Source organism: Triticum aestivum, chromosome 5A, assembly GCF_018294505.1.
Source record: "Triticum aestivum cultivar Chinese Spring chromosome 5A, IWGSC CS RefSeq v2.1, whole genome shotgun sequence".
Classification (NCBI taxonomy): domain Eukaryota; kingdom Viridiplantae; phylum Streptophyta; class Magnoliopsida; order Poales; family Poaceae; genus Triticum; species Triticum aestivum.
Window position 1 is genome coordinate 437,372,626 of NC_057806.1, and position 22,889 is coordinate 437,395,514.

Here is a 22,889-nt window from a genome sequence, read left to right on the forward strand (position 1 = left end):
TCGGCCACATCAACATCCAACTAGAATTGTCAATGTCTCACAATCCTTTACTCCAATTGAGTTGAATTTTCCCTAGAATATTAGCGAGTGCATTTATGATTTATTGGATTATTTTGCATTTTTCTTGCACAAAACACATCGCACAGAAGAGTAGGCCGTGGCAGCCATTGGCAAAGTGGTTGCCGATGATGGAGCCTAGCCAGCTCTCCCACGTCGTCGGGTAAGCCCGTCTCCACACCCCCTCCCCACCCCATGGTCGGGTAGAAATTTTGTCATTGATCGACGTATATTTGCCAATGAACCTAATTTTTTGGGTGTTTGTGTAATAGCATGAAACAATCAAAATTATAAATATGTTTAAGACGTATCAGCGGCCGCCCCCTGCCCTCCTTAGGGGCGGCCCTGTATGCGAGATTGGTTGCGCACTGTAATGGAAAAGAATCCTAGTTCAAGATTTCATGTATGGACAACCCGTCCTATTAACAAACCTGAAAAAAAACCAAGGTTTCATGGTGTTTTCTTTGTTCCACATGCATAAATCAAAGGGTTTAAGAATGGATGCGGGCCTTTCATTGGTAAATATCTCACCCCCAGTCGAAGGGTTTAAGAATGGATGCAGGACTTCCATTGGTCAACTTTTTGTTCATAATTTAACATTTAGAAAATTAAAAAATAATCCAGTAAAACATAAATACACTCACTAATATTTTAGGGGAAATTCAGCTCAATTGAAGCAAAAAATTGTGAGATATTGACGGTTCTAATTGGCTGATGATGTGACCAGTTTCTTCTTCTTTTTCTTCTTCTTCTTTTTGCTAACGGTGCATTTAACAAATGGATCCACTTGTCAAGAATCATGTCAACACACTTAAATGATGGATTAGACCTAGCCGCAAGGGATTGCCCCAATATATGATGTTTTGTGCAATAAACATGTAAAGTAGGTGTTTTGTGCAATACTAGCATCAAAAGTAGGTGGTTTGTGCAATTTCCTCTCATATCGATCACGAGAGGCAAGCAGTAGCTTAGCATTGCAGCAAGAGGTAATAGCACGACAGATCCTTCAACTTGTCTTGTATGTGATAGTTTGGTCCTCAAACTTGCAAAAGTAGATTATTTGGTCCTCCAACTTGTCCTCGAGGTGCATATTTGGTCCTGGCCCAATCAGCAGCGGCCAAGTGGAGCTAGCTGGGCCGAGCCGGTCAGCGCTGCATTTTTTGCATTTAGCCCCCTGTCGTTTATCGGAATTAACCCGCGGGGCACCTCTGCTGGAGTGGCTAGCTAGCTCGCTATAGCCTCGCCTCGATGCACCCATGCCAGCTGCTCGCCGGCTTCATCGGCTCGACGGCAGGGACGCACGGAGGGACACGTCGACCGAGGTGCCTAGGCTCGGCCGGGGGCGGGTCGGCGGCACCGTCGCGTGGCGGCGAGAAGACAACCGGGAGGTACTCATCGGTGTAGCACGCGAAGGTGGAGCGGCTGAAGTGCCTCACCAGCCTTTGCCTGCAAAGACCAACGGCTCACAGTGTGAGAGAACAAACCGCATGAATGCATGCATGCATCGACGGCACGGAGGAGGCTTGTGCGTGCGTGCACGTTCGTTACCTGCATGTACGCCTTGCCGAGCGAACGGTTCCAGCCGCGGCCGTGTAGAGCGTAGTGCCGCCCGCGCGCCGCGTCGGCCGCGCACCCCTTGTTGTTGCAACGCTGCCTGCTTTAATTTGCCCGTTGCAAAACAGAAGAAGATCGTGACCGTTTTAACTCCGATTCATTCAGGCTGGAAGACCAAACTAAAGTTATGCATGCTTTCATTGGCTGTTTGTTTCCCCTCGCTTGCTTTGGTTGTTTGTCTTCTTCCAGGGGCTTTGTTGGAGATAGTACTACTAGTTTTTACAGATATACTAAAAGGCTGCACATATTTTTAGTTGGTAGTTGCACAGTTTGCAGTTTTTGCACATACGGTATGATTGATATTCTGCCATATTTATTTTCAGGTTTGCTATTTCACATCTAGATGTGAAATAGTATCTCACATCTAAGTTCTCCACCACACGATCTAATTGCTGAAAAAATCGTGTAAACGTCTTCATCTCTTGTCGCTGCCTGCTATCCCCAGGCCGCGCTTGCCGTGTTTGTCGGTTGCACGTTGTGTTCCTGTTGCCTGTTCGTGTCATGCGTGAGGGCCTTAGCCCATGTCTGCCTTTTCTTTTTCTTTTGGGAAGATAGCCCATGTCTGCTGCATGTGATGTGACTCTTTGGGCTTTTTTTCTTTGTTGGTTGCATGACCGTTGTACTAATAAGAACTGGGAGAATAATCAAGGCTTTTGTTAAGGGCCTCTTGCTAAGTTGTTTTTTTTTGAAGTTTTGCTAAGTTGTTTTCTGTTGGGATCATATTGGTGTAATTTTCACGCAAATTCTTGATCTCGCATCATCGGCTAATGTATTTCTGTGTCTCTTGTTCTGTTCTGTCCACTTTTTGTTGACCCGTTCGTGGTGCATGTCTGTTTTTTTGTTGGACTTTTGTTTTTTCTTGCGCACTTGTGGCCCACTTTTTATCTGGTTTGCGGTGTAGAAGTGGAAGAGGCAGGCTATGTCGCTTGTTGTTGTCTTTTGGTAGATGTGAAATACCGTAGTTACCTCATATCTAATTCTATCATCATAGGATGAAAGCCCTTTAAGATTTGTTCTCTTCTCTCAGCATAGTGCATTTCTTTTCTCTCATTGTTGTTCTTGCGCGGACTGCACCTGTACTAGCTTGTTTCACGTATCGGCCCATGGGACTTCATTGAACGTCTATTTTTTTCTTTTCACATCGTTTTGGGGATGTGACCGATGTTGCACGTATGTGTAGCTGCATGCATGGGCTGTAATTCGTGCAAACACACCCTGCAGCACACTATTAGTTGCATTTTTTCTATTTTAATTTTTTTCTTATTTGTTATCTTACCCCAAGAGGTGAAAATTGAAGAAAAAATATGAAAATGCCACGCGTATTTTTTGTTTGTTTTTGTTTTTTACTTTTATTTTAAATATCGTTATTTTCATATATTTTTTCTTTTGCATTTGCTAATTTACATCTAGATGATTTTACAACTAAGTTGTTCACCACTTGATCAAACATGTATGTTTCGTGCAAAAATGTTTTGTTCACATGCATGTACCTTGGGTCGTGTTGGTGTTTGCGTTGTCAGGCCGGTTTTTCGTGTCGTATTGCTGGTCGTTTTTCTCATTGTCTTCCATGTTTGCGTAAGTGTGAGTGTACGATCCTCCATAGACTGTGACTCATCGGGACGAGATTAGCAATGTCGGCTCTTCTAAATTTTCAAATATACAATCTTTTGTTGCTGAAATTTTCATGCAATGCTTTGATCTTCGTCACGTTGTCGACCCGTTTCACGGCTTCCATCCATTGTTCTCCGGTTATGTGACGTCGCACGTTGGAGGCGTTTCGCGACTCACATTTATTGTTGGGGTTGTGTCAATTTTCAGTTTGCGGGGCAGCAACTTTTCTCACTCTATGTGGTGGGTGCGGGTTCAATTTTTTTATAGAGTAACATGACTCGTTGCTCTCACTCTCTTCCGTTGAGCTATGGTTCAGTTTTTATTTTGCTTTTTTTATTTTTATTTTTATTTTTATTTCCTCTTTTCTTTTTAGTTGTGTAGTTGTCCCAATTATAAATTCACTCTTGACTGGCATTTAGGCCCGTAATTTGTTTCATTCCAGTTGCAAACCTATCCTTGACTCACAACTAGGCATGCGGTTTGTTTTTCATCCCGATCACAAGTCCACCCTAAACTCGCAACTAGGCTTGTAGTTTCGTAGTTGTATCAGTTGCAAGTCCACCCTCGCAACTCACAACTTGTATCGTAGTTTTGTGTAGTTATCTCAGTTGCAAGTCCACCCTCGACTCGCAACTCGTATCATAGTTTTGTGTAGTTGTCCCAATTGCAAGTATAGCATCGACTCACAACTAGACTCGTAGTTTGTTTAAACCTAGTTGCAAGTTCACTCTTGACTCGCAACTTGGCCTTTGTTTAGTTTTTCATCCCGGTGGCAGGTCCACCCTTGACTCACAATTGGGTCCGTAGTTTGTTTCATCCTAGTTGCAAGTCGATCCTTGACTCGCACTGGGCTCGTTGTTTTGTAGTTGTCTTAATTGCAAGTCTATCCTCGACTCACAATTGGAATCATAGTTTGTTGTTGCCCCAAATGCGAGTCCACTCTCGTCTCGCAACTGCGCCCATAGTTTGTTGTTTCCTGGAGAAATCAAAACAAATTCCCTCTTGCTACACACTGACGGCAGTCAACTGCTGTGTTGTTTCTCTACATACCAGAATCAAGCTTCTGCAGTCAACTGCAGTCAACTTCTTTTACAAGCAAGCAAGGTCTTTTTCTACTAATAACAAACAAGGGCCAGGCCCGTGAGCAAATTTTGAGACAAACAAACAGAAAATACAAAAGCCCAACTTACAAGGCCCACCAGGTGGGGGTAGTCGGGATGGGTGGGCGAGTGTTGACGATAGACAAGCAACAGGCCAGGTGGGAGATCGACAAACAAACAAGCCGAATTTTTTGTTTGTCAAACGAGGTGGGACAGATTTTTAGAGGACGATTTCACTTAGATGTGAGGTATTATCTCATATCTAGATGTGACATAGACTGACCCATTTATTTTTGCAAGACGGAAAGATCATTATACCTGACTAATAATAATAAAGAACCCAAAGCACACAAAACAAGTCGGTACGTACGTACTTTGTGAAACTGTGTCTCGCCAAAAGAAGAGGAACTTATTGAAAGTACGCTTCTTATTTTTCTGACTTACAGGATTAACGTTGGCTTCGTCCATTTGATGCTACTATACTTGATAAGAATCTGTTCCACTACCGCACAAGCATAAATGCAGGCAAGAGAAATCACCCTGTCAACCCGTGAGAGAAGAGCAAGCATGAGATGAATCACCTGAAATCCATGGGCAGGTAGAGGATATCGGACGCGGCGGCCACCGCTCCAGGGCCGTGCCGCCTGTTCACGCGGGTGCAGGGGTCGTCGAGGAGCTTCATCATCGAGGCGCGCCTGCGACGGCGCACGCCAAAAAGGCGAAAGATCCATCAGCTAAAACGCAGGCACGAACTGAACAGTACAACGGTGGAGAACCGGGAAGGCGTAGCGTGGCTGGGCTAGCTGGTCGCTTACACGGTCGTGCGGCTGCGGCCGTACCAGGCCCAGGCCGGCGGGGGCACCGGCCACGCCCTCCGCCTCGTGAGCGACTGCGACGGCGACCTCCGGCGTGCGCGGCCGGCACGTACACCTTTCTCCTGCCCCTGGCCCGCTGCCCCCGCAGCCCGCACGGCGGTGCCGCCGGCAACAGAGGGCGAGTCACGGGTCCTCCCTTGCCCTTCCCGGCCGCGGCCGCTCGCCCCTTATGCTTGTAGCTGAAGCTGTGCATCACCTGCGCGTACATCTTCTCAGGATCGAACATGACCCCGCGCGGGCGACGGTCGTAACGCGGCGCGGCGACGTGCTCACGGAAGAAAGGCCGCGGCGGGAGGGCCCCGGGGTAGTGGTGCTCGGGGAAGGTGGCGCGGGAGTAATTGGCGGCGAACGGGGAAGGCGGCGGGTAGCCGGCGTGGCCGTGGTACCCCAGCATCGTGGAAGGATGGGGCTTTAGCGGAGTGAGGTGGGCGCGGGCGGAGCGGCGGCTGTATGGCCGCGCGTACGCGTTCAGCCCTGTAGCTGCCATGGCTGGGGAGGCCTGGTGGGAGAAGAAGGATACGGCGAGGTTGGAAGACAGGCGTTCGCCGGCGGGGTAGCGCTCCCTGGCCGGGGACACGATCTGTCCAACGTGCGCCTCGCGGGCACCATCCCGGAGTCCATTGCGGCGATGCCCAGGCTGTCGTTCCTCGCGGTAGACCACAACCGCCTCTCCGGCACCGTGCCGGCCAAGCTCGCCGCGGTGCCGGGCATTGGCGCCATGTGGTGTCCCGCGAGTTAATTCCGTTAAACGGCAGGGGCTAAATGCAAAAGGTGCGAAGCTGACCGGCTCAGCCCAGCTGGCTCCACTTGGCTGTTGCTGATTGGGCCAGGACCAAATATGCACCTTGAGAACAAGTTGGAGGACCAAATAATTTACTTTTGCAAGTTTGAGGACCAAACCATCACATACAAGACAAGTTGAAGGACCTGCCGTGCCATTACCTCTTGCAGCAAAGCAGCACGCCATGCCCTGCCCTGCCCTGACCCGGTCTGACAGCACGCGAGTCCGTGACGAACGCTGACGCGACGGGCCGAATCTGCCGCGTCAGCGCGCGCGCACGCGTCCTCCGGCTCCGGCTCTGGCTCGCCCGTGCGTGCGATCTCGAATCTGACGGAGCAGCGTTCGGCGCCGCGCGCGTGAGGCCAAGCGGAGCAGCACGCGCAGCTCCCTCCTCCTCCCGTGACCTATCGTCTACCACGACCGTCCGCCGCTAGCTCGTCGGGTCCGCTCGGACCGGTTCTTGCGCGTGAGATTCTGCTACGTAGGAGTACCGGCTCTTCTTCATGCGCTTCCAAGGCTCTGACTTGTTGTGCTGTACATCTTGCAGATGCATGGGGATTGGGGAGAGAGGAGGAGACGAAGGCACGCAGCTGGAAACGAACTGCTCTGAACGGATCGAGCCCTCGTACCAAAGCTTCATGATACCTTGTTCCGACCTTTATTGGTTGGCCACTATCGAACGATCCGTCTTCAAGATACCGATGGGAACACCTCTTCATGTGATCATGTCCGACGTGAAAACTCTTGTTCCGACCTTTATTGGTTGGCCACAATGGCGACGAACTTAAGCCATTACCTTGTTGAAGGCGTTATCTACTTGCTGTTGTAGCAATCTTCATTGACTGATCTCGGTAATTAGGGTGAAAATTCTTGTCTAGGCCGTTTCTGGTCAGACGTGATGACGATAGCACAAGGGCGTTTATTCCTTCTTGGAGGCGTTGCCGCGGAAGAGATCGACTTAATCGTAGGTGTTTATTTCATATCTTATAATAGTTCGGGCACTAGTTGTCTTTTGTTTGTACTTTACTTAATAATTAATTAAAATAATTATGTGCATCGCTCGATGCAGAGGTCGATGGTTATCCTTCTTTTCAAAAAAAAAATTATATTAAAATATCTAAAACATCTTATATATAAGAGAGTACGATTTAGTATTAAGGTGAACCATGATAATCCGGCTTTTTAAAAAGTTTTTTTTTCCTTTATCGCGTTTGGCTAGCCCATTTCCCGCACTTTTATGTATATTTCTTATATCACATTACAAAAATAGGTTTCGTGTAGCACAGTTAGTTAATCGTATTCGTTGAAGCCGCAATGCTTTCTCGCACTTTGCCTCTGATCTGAGACCTTAGGGACAATGTGGTCGACTCTACGGCAAGCGGGCAGGTGGTGGTGACCCAACTCCTTGGTTGTGTGGACGGAAAGGAGCGGGGCGACGTGGAATCTTGGTGTGGCCATGCTTTAGCAGTGGCAACTCTCAGATCACAGTGTGGAGGTCTGGTTTGGTGGCGATGGACATGTTAACCGTGGTGCCTCGACGATGCGTGGATGAGACTTTGGACGAAAGCTTTGTGCTTTGGCGCTGGCGATGGTGATGTCCCTCTTGGCAGCGTCCTTGTGGCACCCCTCCCCACGCCAGAGTTATTTTAGCAACATTACAACAGGAGAGTATCGTACTGCTTCTTCATTAATCAATGAATATTTACACTGTACAGAGAGCCAAAATCCAAACTACATAGAACAAGGGGAGGAGATATACAAGAAAACAAAGGGCTGAGCAGGTGCATACCCGGGTTCGAGGTCGTGTATGCATCGTTAAGACATGATGTTATTTTGTTTAGAGGCGATGTTCTCGCTGGTGATCGTGTTAAATCTTCAATCTTTGTATTTTCAAATTTCTTTAATGTCCGTGATTTTAATTTTCAGTACATGCCTTGAGTCTGTGTGTGGATACATCTACTTTACTTAGTGTTTCTACAAGGAAAATGGAACCCATAGTTAGAGGTTTTTCTCCGCCGAGATATCCGACCAAAGACATGTTATATGCTAGCTTCTCCATAAAGAAAAGAACTTCCCTCTTGAAAGGGAATGGCCGCAAATTAAGATGCCAAAGTGCCATCTTCGTTTAGCCGTAGCCACTAGTTAATTCGCCAAACCTGGTCAAACTTTATGAAGTTTGATTTTCAGTCAAATCAAATACATCAACAACAATAATAAAGCCTTTAGTCATAAACAAGTTAGGGTAGGCTAGAGGTGAAACCCATAAGATCTCGCGACCAATTCATGGTTCTAGCACATGGATAGCAAATTTCCACGCACCCGTGTCCATAGCTAGTTCTTTGGTGATACTCTAATCCTCCAAGTCTCTTTTAACAGACTCTTTCCATGTCAAATTCGGTCTACCCCGACCTCTCTTGACATTCTCCGCACGCTTTAGCCAAATCAGTCAAATTCAGTCAAATCTAATATGAAAATTAAATAAAAACAGAGGGGGTGCCGGTTATATGCGATTAATTAGGGGTAATTATAATGAAATCACTCCTCTTATCCTTCCTTAATGCACGAGAGTAGTAGAGTACAACCATGATCGGATTGCCGCAGATAATTACGTTGTTGCCTCCCATGCGACCATGCTGACTGTTCGAGAGACCAGATCACACCGTGAATGCACGATTATATAAGTTACAAAGAAGATGAGGTATGTCTTTTATCTTCATCTATATTGGTAGTATATGTTGTCGTGGATTTGTCACGGCAGATGTTCTCGTGAAAGGACTTAGTCGTGGAGTCATTGCAACTAGGAAGCTTAAAGGGGTTAAGGTGGGACAAAGGACACGAAGGTTATACTGGTTCGGCCCCTTGCGGTGAAGGGTATAGCCTAATCCAGTTGAGGTGGAATTGCTAGGGTTTCGATTGCCAGGGAGCAAATCTGCTATGCCCGGCTCTCGATTTGGTGTTACTTGCCCTAAGCCGCCAGCGGGTCGTCCCCTTATATACACGGGTTGACGCCCTGCGGCCTACAGAGTCCCGGCCGGCTCATAAACAGTGTCCGGCTCGGTGACTAGTTAATCTTGCCTTATAACACAAGTCATGCCATTACGGCGGTTTACCACTACGGGCCGTAAGTCGCCTGCGGGCTTTAGGCCCTTTATTGAACCGCCAACTTCAAGCTTGATACTGGGCTTCGTATGATGATTCGTCTTAGCATAACCCGGCCCCTCCTGGGCGGGTTACGCTAATACTTATATCCTCAACATTAGACCCCAGATTGATTTGAACCGGTTCATGTCAATCTTCAATACCTTAAGAAAAAACCTTATGTCTTCTGTCTGTGCAAAAGTTATAACCCGCCATGACGTCATCTTCTGGATTTGTAATAACCCGCTATGACGTCATCTTCCATTAGATTCATAGTTTATTCTGTCATATCCCAACGGATCCTTATCTTAATGACCATCCCGAAAGTCGAGGCGTCAGAGTAGCTGGATAACCATGTCTGGCCTCCTCGTTTCTCGCGCCCTCTCTGTCAGTCTTTCCTTATAAATAAGCACGACCTTTAGGTCTTTCTCCATTCTCCCCTTTCTGTCATCTTCTTCCTCTCGCGACTCCGCTGCTACTCGAGCTCCGCCGCCGCCGCCGCAGCAGAGCACCCCATCTTCGTCGATCTTGGCCGCTGCATCAACCTGAATCGACCAGAGAACGGCGATAATCCTCCGCAGTAGATCTACAGCTGTAAGTCTTCACCTTCCCACACTTTAGATCTGCAGCTAGGGTTTTCGAGTTCCTCCATGTTCTTCATGGTTCTTCATCGTTTCTTCGCGGTTCCTCCACCGCAGCTTTTTCTGATCCAAAAAGAACATATAGCTTGTGCGGTAACTGTTTCGCATCCATTTCGGATGCCAGTAGATTCCTTCCTCTAGTTCAGAGGCCTCATTAGAGCTCGTAGATTCATCTGCACTAGATGTTTAGGTCTAGAATATTTTCTTTTCTGAACAATCGTTTGATCCAAAATAGCAATTGCAATCTGTGAAACTTGTTTGTGTGACACTTAGGCAAAAACTGTATCTGTTAGATCCGCCTAGCCATGGCAACTCTTATTGCCGGCTTAAAAAGATGATAATCAATAATTCCGACCACCCATGGTAGTTTAAATAACTTGACTGTTTATGATGCTCATGGCGTCTTGAATAATCTGATACATTTATCCATATGTCATTAGGCCCCTTGGTAAGCCGCCATCTTGAATATGAATTGAAATGTTTTCCTCCGGCTTAAATTTGAACCGGAATTTCCATCTTGTCATAGGCTTCCATCTCCATAATGCCGCCCAAGGATCCCAAAGCACCCGTTACATGCAACTGGGTTAAATCTATCGTCACAGATAACACCTTTAATGAGTTCATGAAGACTGGTTATCTGCCGAAGAAGGAAGTCATGTCCTATCGTGCTCCTGAACCGGCAGAAGAAAAACCTCAACCCAAGGAAGGAGAAGTTATTGTCTTCACTGATCATATGAACCGAGGCTTTGCTCCACCCGGCTCAAAAAATTTCAGAGACGTCCTGCACCTTTTTGACCTGCGACCTCAAGACATCGGACCTAATTCCGTGTCAAATATCTGCAATTTTCAAGTGTTCTGTGAGGTGTACCTTGGAGAAGAACCCAGCTTGCTACTCTTTAGAGAGCTATTTTATTTGAACCGTCAGAATGAACGCGTCAACGGGCCCAGGTTAGAACTCGGTGGAATCTCAATCCAGCGGCGGAGAGACTATCTCTTTCCATATGCCGAACCGCCGAGTCACCCTAAAGATTGGAACCAAACATGGTTCTATTATCAAGACACTTCTCCGACTAACGAGAATCCTCTACCCGGCTTTCGCGCCCTGCGCCTGGAGTCAACTCACCCCCTGCTAGATAAGTTATCTCCGGTTGAACGTCTAACACTCGCCCCCACCATGAGCAAGGTCAAGGCTCTTCTGGGGAACAACCTAAACGGCATTGATCTGGTCCGGGTTTGGCTTGCCTGGCGGGTTATTCCTTTGAGCAGTCGCCCCGGCTTGATGTGCAATTATACAGGCCAAAAGAATGACTCTCTACGGCATAGTCCTGATGACTTACCTGAGGATGTTGTCGATGACATGACCAAGTATCTTCTGAATGAGAGCCTGACACAATCCTGATGACTTACCTGAGGATGTTGTCGATGACATGACCAAGTATCTTCTGAATGAGAGCCTGGCAGATTGTGGGAAAGTAGGCCTAAGTCTCTTCTGCAAAGCTAACTCGGCTCCAGCGGTAAGCTATTGACTTGAGCATTTTTACCTTCAACTTTAGCAATTTCATCTTTACTCAAAACCTTTGTTGTAATTTATAGGCTGATGACGAATTTTGGAAGGTCAAATATGACCATGAGGCTGCAAAGAAAGCCCGAAAAGCCAAGAAAGCCGCCAGGAAAGCCGCTGCCCGGAAGAAAGGGAATAAACCCAGCGCCTTAGACCTGCTTCATTTGGACGATACCTCCGAGTCAGAGGTAACTCTTGACTCTTTAGGCTCCTTTTTAACCATCTTATTGACCTTGATTATCATCAGGAGGATACCGGAGCAAGTCATGTGGCGATTGAAGAGGTAACTATAATTTCCTCCGACTCCGAGCCTTTGCTGAGGCAGAAAATCCGAAGAGTAACCCGGAAAGTAAGATTTTTCCCATCCTTTAGCTTACCAAGATCCTCAATTTCTTTTGAAGCGACATATTCATGAGAGCCGGAGGCAGACCCGGACCAGCAAAGATGCGGAACTCTCCTCCGGCTTACCTGACGTAACAAGGAAGCGTCGGGCTGAGGTCATCTCCGATTTACATTCGTTTTACCGCTTGGCGGGTTTCATTCGTCAACCACTCAATTCATCTGACTAAAATTATCAGGGAACTTCACCTTCATCTGGTGAATCAATGCAGTCCAATATGCCGGCTTTCAAAACCGCTCCAGGGTAATAATAATCTGCTTATCTTGTGCTTATCTTACCACTATTTTTTGTACTAACCTTTTTGATTTGTACTAAGCGTACAAGTGAAGCCCAGCAAGAGGGCGAAGAAGAACAAGCCGACCGAAGGGCTGATCTTAAACCAACCAGAGCTCAAAACTGCTGCTCCTGATACCTCCGCTCATGAGCCGCCGCCTGAACCGATCCACGACATTCCAGCGCCTGCCACTGATCCGCCTGTCGAGCAAACCCTTGACGGCTCTAAAAACCCGGAGATCCCTAGCCCAGCCAAAGCGGATGACCCGGACATCGAAATCATCAAGACTGACTTTGTTGAATCGGGGAGACCCACCGTGCTAGCCAAGTGCTCTGCCAAGGAAGAACTTCTGGAACGCCGCAAAGCCAAGCTGGATGTCACTGATTATACTCACCTGAGTATTGGAGAAATCGTCTCTGGTTATATAAATCAAGTGCACAACAGCCGTGACCTGGAAATTGACATGGTGAAACAGATACACCAAAAATCTGAGGTATAACTCATGTCGCTATATGATACGTCTCCAACGTATCTATAATTTTTGATTGCTCCATGCTATATTATCTACTGTTTTGGACTATATTGGGCTTTATTTTCCACTTTTATATTATTTTTGGGACTAACCTATTAACCGGAGGCCCAGCCCAGAATTGATGTTTTTTTTGCCTATTTCAGTGTTTCGAAGAAACGGAATATCAAACGGAGTCCAAACAGAAAAATCCTTTTTGGAACGTGATTTTCTCACCGGATAAGACCCAGGAGACTTGGACCGTACGCCAAGGCATCGAAGAGGCGGTCACGAGGGTGGGGGGCGCCCCCCCCCTAGGGCGCGCCCCCTGCCTCGTGGGCCCCTTGAAGCTCTACCGACGTACTTCTTCCTCCTATATATACCCACGTACCCCCAAACGATCAGAACAGGAGACAAAAACCTAATTCCACCGCTGCAACTTTCTGTATCCACGAGATCCCATCTTGGGGCCTGTTCCGGAGCTCCGCCGGAGAGGGCCGTCATCACGGAGGGCTTCTACATCATCATAGCCTCTCCGATGAAGTGTGAGTAGTTTACCTCAGACCTTCGGGTCCATAGTTATTAGCTAGATGGCTTCTTCTCTCTTTTTGGATCTCAATACAAAGTTCTCCCCCTCTCTTGTGGAGATCTATTTGATGTAATCTTCTTCTTTTTGCGGTGTGTTTGTTGAGACCGATGAATTGTGGGTTTATGATCAAGTCTATCTATGAATAATATTTGAATCTTCTCTGAACTATTTTATGTATGATTGGTTATCTTTGCAAGTCTCTTCGAATTATCCGTTTGGTTTGGCCAACTAGATTGGTAGTTCTTGCCATGGGAGAAGTGCTTAGCTTTGGGTTCGATCTTGCGGTGTCCTTTCCCAATGACAGAAGGGGCAGCAAGGCACGTATTGTATCGTTGCCATCGAGGATAACAAGATGGGGTTTATTTCATATTGCATGAATTTATCTCTCTACATCATGTCACCTTGCTTAAAGTGTTACTCTATTTTTAACTTAATACTCTAGATGCATGCTGGATAGCGGTCGATGAGTGGAGTAATAGTAGTAGATGCAGAATCGTTTCGATCTACTTGTCACGGACGTGATGCCTATATACATGATCATACCTAGATATTCTCATAAGTATGCTCAATTCTGTCAATTGCTCAACAGTAATTTGTTCACCCACCGTAGAAAACTTATGCTCTTGAGAGAAGCCACTAGTGAAACCTATGGCCCCCGGGTCTATTATCATCATATCAATCTCTATCACTTTAATCTTGCTTTGTTTTTACTTTGCCTTTTACTTTTCACTTTGCATATTTATACCAAAAATACCAAAAATATTATCTCTATCAGATCTCACTCTCGTAAGTGACCGTGAAGGGATTGACAACCCCTAATCGCGTTGGTTGCGAGTAGCTATCGTTTTGTGCAGGTACGAGGGACTTGAGCGTGGCCTCCTACTGGATTGATACCTTGGTTCTCAAAAACCGAGGGAAATACTTACGCTACTCTGCTGCATCATCCTCTCCTCTTCGAGGAAATTCAACGCAAGCTCAAGAGGTAGCAAGAAGAATTTCTGGCGCCGTTGCCGGGGAGTCTACGCAAAAAGTCAACTTACCAAGTACCCATCACAATCCCTATCTCTCGCATTACATTAGTTGCCATTTGCCTCTCATTTTGCTCTCCCCCACTTCACCCTTGCCATTTTATTCGCCCTCTCTTTCTCCTTCTCCTCCTCCTTCTCCTTCTTCTTCTCCGTTTGCCTTTTTCTCGCTTGCCTTTTGTTTGCTCGTGTGTTGGATTGCTTGTTTGTCGCGATGGCTCAAGATACTACCAAATTGTGTGACTTCACCAATACCAACAATAATGATTTCCTTAGCACTCCGATTGCTCCTCTTGCCAATACCGAATCTTGTGAAATCAATACTACTTTGTTGAATCTTGTTATGAAAGATCAATTCGCCGGCCTTCCTAGTGAAGATGTCGCTACTCATCTGAATAGCTTCGTTGATTTATGTGATATGCAAAAGAAAAAAGATGTCGATAATGATGTCGTTAAATTGAAGTTATTTCCTTTTTCTCTTAGAGATCGTGCTAAAGCTTGGTTTTCGTCTTTGCCTAAAAATAGTATTGATTCTTGGAACAAGTGCAAAGATTCTTTTATCTCTAAATATTTTCCTCCCGCTAAGATCATCTCTCTTAGAAACGATATTATAAATTTCAAGCAACTTGATCATGAACATGTTGCACAAGCTTGGGAGAGAATTAAATTAATGATACGTAATTGCCCTACTCATGGTTTAAATTTGTGGATGATTATACAAAAAATTTATGCCGGATTGAATTTTGCTTCTAGAAATCTTTTAGATTCGGCCGCGGGAGGCACTTTTATAGAAATCACTTTAGGAGATGCTACTAAACTCCTAGATAATATTATGGTTAATTATTCTCAATGGCATACTCAAAGATCTTCTAATAAAAAAGTGCATGCGATAGAAAAAATTAATGTTTTGAGTGGAAAGATGGATGAACTTATGAAATTATTTGCCACTAAGAGTGTTTCTTCTGATCCTAATGATATGCCTTTGTCTACTTTGATTGAGAATAACAATGAATCTATGGATGTGAATTTTGTTGGTAGGAATAATTTTGGTAACAACGCGTATAGAGGGAATTTTAATCCTAGGCCATACCTTAGTAATCCTTCTAATAATTATGGAAATTCCTACAACAACTCTTATGGAAATTATAATAAGATGCCCTCTGAATTTGAGAATAGTGTTAAAGAGTTTATGAATTCACAAAATAATTTTAATGCTTTGCTTGAGGAGAAATTGCTTAAAGTTGATGATTTGGCTAGGAACGTTGATAGAATTTCTCTTGAAGTTGATTCTTTAAAGATTAGATCCATTCCTCCTAAGCATGATATCAATGAGTCTCTCAAAGCTATGAGAATTTCCATTGATGAGTGCAAGGAAAGAACCGCTAGGATGCGTGCTTCCAAAGATGCCTTTATTAAAGTGTGTTCTTCCAATTCCTATGAAAAGCAAGATGAAGATCTAAAGGTTATTGATGTGTCCCCTATCAAATCTTTGCTTTGCAATATGAATCTTTATGAAACTGAGTATGATCTTCCTTTACCTAGAAGGCGTTCTAAAAATTCGGAGTATTTAGATCTTGATGATGAAATTGATGAAAGTGGGATTGAAAGAAACAAAAATTTAGATGTTGCTAAACCCACTATATTGGATTTCAAGGAATTTAATTATGAAAGTTGCTCTTTGATTGATTGTATTTCCTTGTTGCAATCCGTTCTAAATTCTCCACATGCTTATAGTCAAAAGAAAGCCTTCACCGAACATATTGTTGATGCCTTGATGCAATCTTATGAAGAAAAACTTGAGTTGAAAGTTTCTATCCCTAGAAAACTCTATGATGAGTGGGAACCAACTATTAAAATTAAAATTAAAGATCATGAGTTTTATGCTTTGTGTGATTTAGGTGCTAGTGTTTCCACTATCCCCAAAACTTTGTGTGATTTGCTAGATTTCCGCGATTTTGATGATTGCTCTCTAAACTTGCATCTTGCGGATTCTACTATTAAGAAACCTATGGGAAGGATTAATGACGTTCTTATTGTTGCAAATAGGAATTATGTGCCCGTAGATTTCATTGTTCTTGATATAGATTGCAATCTTTCTTGCCCTATTATTCTTGGTAGACCTTTCCTTAGAACGGTTGGTGCGATTATTGATATGAAGGGAATATTAGATTCCAATTTCCATTAAAAAGGGGCATGGAACACTTTACAAGAAAGAAAATAAAATTGCCATATGAAACCATTATGAGAGCCACTTATGGATTGCCTTCCAAAGATGGCAATACCTAGATCTATCCTCGCTTTTATGTATAGCTAGGGGCGTTACACGATAACGCTTGTTGGGAGGCAACCCAATTTTATTCTTAGTTTCTTATGTTTTTCTTCTGTTAGGGAATAAATAACTCATCTACCTTCTGTTTGGATGTGGTTTTGTGCTTTAATTAGTGTTTGTGCCAAGTTAGACCTATTGGATCTTCTTGGATGATAGTTATTTGATCTTGCTTTAATTTCCAGAAACTTTGCGTTCAGTTCCCGAATTATTAAAAATCATCAGAACGTGATAAAATACTGATTCAAATTTCTGCTGATCAATAAACAAATTGTCTAGGTCGTCTAATTTTGGTAGATTTTTTGTAGTTCCAGAAGTTTGTGTTAGTTACAGATTACTACAGACTGTTCTGTTTTTGACAGATTCTGTTTTTCGTGTGTTGTTTGCTTATTTTGATGAATCTATGGTGAGTAAAATAGGGTATGATCCATAGAGAAGTTGGAATACAGTAGATTTAACACCAATATAAATAAATAATGAGTTCATTACAGTACTTTGAAGTGGTTTTTTGTTTTCTTTCTCTAACGGAGCTCACGAGATTTCTATTGAGTTTTGTGTTGTGAAGTTTTCAAGTTTTGGGTGAATTCTTTTGATGGATTATGGAACAAGGAGTGGCAAGAGCCTAAGCTTGGGGATGCCCATGGCACCCCCAAGATAATACAAGGACACCAAAAAGTTAAAGCTTGGGGATGCCACAGAAGGCATCCCCTCTTTCGTCCACTTCCATCGGTAATTTACTTGGAGCTATATTTTTATTCACCAACATGATATGTGTTTTGCTTGGAGCGTCTTGTATTATTTGTGTCTTTGTTTGTTAGTGTTCCACAATCATCCTTGCTGTACACACCTTTTGAGAGAGCCATACTTGAACTGGAAATTGATAGAATACTCTATGTGCTTCACTTAAATCTTTTGAGCTATGTAGTTTTGCTCTATGCGCTTCACTTATATCTTTTGAGTGTTATAATTTTTGCTGTATGTGCTTCACTTAGATCTTTTAGAGCATGGTGGTGGTTTGTTTTAAAGAAACTATTGATCCCTCATGCTTCACTTAAATTATTTTGAGAGTCTTAATAGCATGGTAATTTGCTTAATATTAATATGCCTGGTATTCAAGATTTGTGAAATTTTCTTTTGAGTGCGTTGAATACTAAGAGAAGATTGAAGCATGATAATTGTTTTGAGATATGGAGGTGATAATATTAGAGTTATGCTAGTTTAGTAGTTGTGAATTTAAAGAATACTTGTGTTAAAGTTTGTGATTCCCATAGCATGCACGTATGGTGAACCGTTATGTGATGAAGTCGGAGCATAATTTATTTATTGATTGTCTTCCTTATGAGTGGCGGTCGGGGACGAGCAATTGTCTTTTCCTACCAATCTATCCCCCTAGGAGCATGCGCGTAATACTTTTCTTTGATAACTTCTAGATTTTTGCAATAAGTATATGAGTTCTTTATGACTAATGTTGAGTCCATGGATTATATGCACTTTTTCCCATCCTTCCACCATTGCTAGCCTCTCTAGTACCGCGCACCTTTCGCCGGTATCATACACCCACCATATACCTTCCTCAAAACAGCCACCATACCTACCTATCATGGCATTTCCATAGCCATTCCGAGATATACTGCCATGCAACTTTCCGCCGTTCCGTTTATCATGACGCTCCATTATTGTCATATTGCTAGCATGATCATGTAGTTGACATCGTATTTGTGGCAAAGCCACCGTTCATAATTCTTTCATACATGTCACTCTTGATTCATTGCATATCCCGGTACACCGCTAGAGGCATTCATATAGAGTCATATTTGTTCTAAGTATCGAGTTGTAATTGTTGAGTTGTAAGAAAAATAAAAGTGTGATGATCATCATTTTTTAGAGCATTGTCCCAAGTGAGGAAAGAATGGTGGAGACTATGATTCCCCCATAAGTCGGGATGAGACTCCGGACGAAAAAAAGAGGCCATAAAAAAAGAAAAAAGGCCCAAATAAAAAAATTAGAGAAAAAGAGAGAAGGGACAATGTTACTATCCTTTTACCATGCTTGTGCTTCAAAATAGCACCATGATCTTCATGATAGAGAGTCTCTCGTTATGTCACTTTCATATACTAGTGGGAATTTTTCATTATAGAACTTGGCTTGTATATTCCAATGATGGGCTTCCTCAAAATTGCCCTAGGTCTTCGTGAGCAAGCGAGTTGGATGCACACCCACTTAGTTTCTTTTGATGAGCTTTCATATACTTATAGCTCTAGTGCATCCGTTGCATGGCAATCCCTACTCACTCAAGTTGATATCTATTGATGGGCATCTCCATAGCCCGTTGATACTCCTAGTTGATGTGAGACTATCTTCCCCTCCTTTTGTCTTCTCCACAACCACCCTTCTATTCCACATAGTGCTATATCCATGGCTCACGCTCATGTATTTCGTAAATATCGAATTTTTTTTGAAAAAGTTAGAGTATGAAACAATTGCTTGGCTTGTCATCGGGGTTGTGCATGATTTAAATACTTTGTGTGGTGAAGATAGAGCATAGCCAGATTATATGATTTTGTAGGGTTAACTTTCTTTGCCATGTTATTTTGAGAAGACATAATTGCTTTATTAGTATGCTTGAAGTATTACTATTCTTTATGTCAATGTGAACTTTTGTCTTGAATCTTTCTAATCTGAATATTCATACCGCAATTAAGAAATTTTGCATTGAAATTATGCCAAGTAGCACTCCGCATCAAAAATTCTCTTTTTATCATTTACCTACTCGAGGACGAGCAGGAATTAAGCTTGGGGATGCCTGATACGTCTCCAACGTATCTATAATTTTTGATTGCTCCATGCTATATTATCTACTGTTTTGGACTATATTGGGCTTTATTTTCCACTTTTATATTATTTTTGGGACTAACCTATTAACCGGAGGCCCAGCCCAGAATTGCTATTTTTTGCCTATTTCAGTGTTTCGAAGAAACGGAATATCAAACGGAGTCCAAACAGAAAAATCCTTTTTGGAACGTGATTTTCTCACCGGATAAGACCCAAGAGACTTGGGCCGTATGCCAAGGCATCGAAGAGGCGGTCACGAGGGTGGGGGGCGCCCCCCCTAGGGCGTGCCCCCTGCCTCGTGGGCCCCTCGAAGCTCCACCGACGTACTTCTTCCTCCTATATATACCCACGTACCCCCAAACGATCAGAACAGGAGCCAAAAACCTAATTCCACCGCCACAACTTTCTGTATCCATGAGATCCCATCTTGGGGCCTGTTTCGGAGCTCCCCCGGAGAGGGCCGTCATCACGGAGGGCTTCTACATCATCATAGCCTCTCCGATGAAGTGTGAGTAGTTTACCTCGGACCTTCGGGTCCATAGTTATTAGCTAGATGTCTTCTTATCTCTTTTTGGATCTCAATACAAAGTTCTCCCCCTCTCTTGTTGAGATCTATTTGATGTAATCTTCTTCTTTTTGCGGTGTGTTTGTTGAGACCGATGAATTGTGGGTTTATGATCAAGTCTATCTATGAATAATATTTGAATCTTCTCTGAATTCTTTTATGTATGATTGGTTATCTTTGCAAGTCTCTTCGAATTATTCGTTTGGTTTGGCCAACTAGATTGGTAGTTCTTGCCATGGGAGAAGTGCTTAGCTTTGGGTTTGATCTTGCGGTGTCCTTTCCCAATGACAGAAGGGGCAGCAAGGCACGTATTGTATCGTTGCCATCGAGGATAACAAGATGGGGTTTATTTCATATTGCATGAATTTATCTCTCTACATCATGTCATCTTGCTTAAAGCGTTACTTTGTTTTTAACTTAATACTCTAGATGCATGCTGAATAGCGGTTGATGAGTGGAGTAATAGTAGTAGATGCAGAATCGTTTCGATCTACTTGTCACGGACGTGATGCCTATATACATGATCATACCTAGATGTTCTCATAACTATGCTCAATTCTGTCAATTGCTCAACAGTAATTTGTTCACCCACCGTAGAAAACTTATGCTCTTGAGAGAAGCCACTAGTGAAACCTATGGCCCCCGGGTCTATTCTCATCATATCAATCTCTATCACTTTAATCTTGCTTTGTTTTTACTTTGCCTTTTACTTTTCACTTTGCATATTTATACCAAAAATACCAAAAATATTATCTCTATCAGATCTCACTCTCGTAAGTGACCGTGAAGGGATTTACAACCCCTAATCGCGTTGGTTGCGAGTAGCTATCGTTTTGTGCAGGTACGAGGGACTTGAGCGTGGCCTCCTACTAGATTGATACCTTGGTTCTCAAAAACTGAGGGAAATACTTACGCTACTCTGCTGCATCATCCTCTCCTCTTCGGGGAAAACCAACGCAAGCTCAAGAGGTAGCACTATACTTTACTTATCCTTATTACACCAGCCCCCAAGTCTATTGCTTATAATGAAATATGTTGTAGACTTAATACCAGCTTAGTAATACATGCAAGAAAACCAGCTTATCCTGTAGCACCCAATGGCCGGTTTAGACAACATGTTTGACCCAGTCCTTACCATGTTTTAATCAAGTAGTTTGAATAGCAATATGCATTAGCCCCCAAGTGCCAAGTACCTTTGCTTGCAAAGTGCTTGGGACTTTATTTTTGATGAACCACTATTGTAAACAGATTTCTTCAGCATACATTAGCCCCCAAGTGCCAAGTATCTTTGCTTGCAAAATGCTTTGGGATTTAATGTTGCATTATGATGATCCTGACTGTAACCCGACATTCATACAGACCGCCATGAATCAATTTGAATCAGAGATTTCTGATTTGAAGAATCGTCTGGAAGCTCAGGAGACTGAAACCCAAAAAGCCAACTCTAAATTTGAGTTCAGTGTATCTGAACAAGAGAAATTGAAAAAGAGCTTTGAAGCAGATAAGAAGGCTTGGGCTGATGAAAAGGTCGCCTTGATCAACCGGGCGGAGAAAGCGGAGGCGACTCTTGCAGAAACAACTGTCGAGTTATCCGGCTTAAAACGCCATATCTGTCAGATGGTCTCAGCAATCTTTGGTAAGTTATTCTGCAAGTGTTAGATATTTTAAATCTTTTTCAACAAATATCTAAACTATCACCGACTCACCTGATTTTGTAATACAGGCCCCAGGAGTTCCAACCTTAACCAAAGCATGTTAATCAAGCTGAACGCGGTTTATACACTGGTAGAACAACTCTATACCGGGTCACAACGAGCTTTATCTGCCGTGGCCTTGTCGAATGAAGTTCCTACTCTCCTGGCGGATGTATTAAGGCGGCTTGTCGTGCTGCCTCAACGGGTCCAAGAGTTAAGACGAGCCTCTACAAGAGCCGGAGCCATAGCCGCATTAAGCCGGGACAAGGCGTGGCTACCAGAGCTGGACCCGACCGACATCGCCCTTGGATATCCGAGCCTGAAGGAAGACGACACCCCATTTGACCAGAAGAATTTCGCCGCCTACATGAAGGAAATACGTCCTGTGGCCACTCTGATTGGTAATGACACGGACCTTACCAAGTACCAGCCGGGTTATGACGACCAGAATTAGAGAATCCCAATGCCACATTATGAAGCAGTCAGTCTGATCCCTCCAATTCGTAAGCATACCTTCGCCCCTGAAGTCGATCCGGCCGGGTTAATTGATGATGAAGCTGAATTTGAAGCTTTGAGTGGCATTGAATGGTCACCGTCAACCTTCCAGGACAGGGAAACAGACGGAGGAGCGGAAAGGGATGAACCGGAAGCTTCGGGCCAACAAAACGAGTGATCCATCGGGTGACTTATATTTATGCCTTGCTTAAAACAATGCTTCATTATCTGGACTCGGGGAGTCATGTAATAGGGTAAAAACACTTAATTTTGTTGTGCCATCGCACACATGTGTGGCGCTCAACATTGTTTAAGCCGCCATCTTATATTCCTCCATATTATGCTGATCCTCTTCTTTCCTTATGCGAAAAGAGCTGCTTTAATTGTCCTGCATAAATCTTCATGGAATTATGTGTAGTTTAGGCTTCCAAACCTGACCTGATGGCCAGGGGCATAGCTTTCGATCTGCTGTAGGTGGCCAAGCAAATTGGCCCGCAATGCGAAGCCGCCGAAGACGAAGATCTGTCCGGGGAGAAAAGTCTCACCCTGGACCGCATCGTTGTTGATGATCAAAGGAGCCATCGGGCCTAAAGGCGACCACACAGAGGAACTCTCAATGAAAGCACCAATGTCGGTGTCAATACCGGTGGATCTCGGGTAGTCCCGAACTGTGCGTCTAGGCCGGATGGTAACAGGAGACAAGGGACACAATGTTTTTACCCAGGTTCGGGCCCTCTCGATGGAGGTAATACCCTACTCCTGCTTGATTAATATTGATGATATGGGTAGTACAAGAGTGGATC

At 44.1% G+C, this 22,889-nt stretch overlaps 1 protein-coding gene across 1 annotated transcript; it reads right to left on the minus strand.

The window, feature by feature from the left end:
• Positions 1-3,655: 3,655 nt before the first annotated feature.
• On the minus strand, positions 3,656-6,498 carry LOC123103835 (uncharacterized). The gene is made up of 2 exons (XM_044525515.1): positions 5,198-6,498; positions 3,656-5,077 (listed from the first exon to the last, which is right to left on the minus strand). The coding sequence occupies exons 1-2, from the start codon at positions 6,222-6,224 to the stop codon at positions 5,064-5,066; spliced, it is 1,041 nt and encodes a 346-aa protein (XP_044381450.1). The 5' UTR covers positions 6,225-6,498; the 3' UTR covers positions 3,656-5,063.
• Positions 6,499-22,889: the final 16,391 nt, after the last annotated feature.

Excerpts from the sequence above, each read along its gene's own strand:
- LOC123103835 (XM_044525515.1), bottom strand. The coding sequence starts at position 6,224 with ATGGCGTGCTGCTTTGCTGCAAGAGGTAATGGCACGGCAGGTCCTTCA.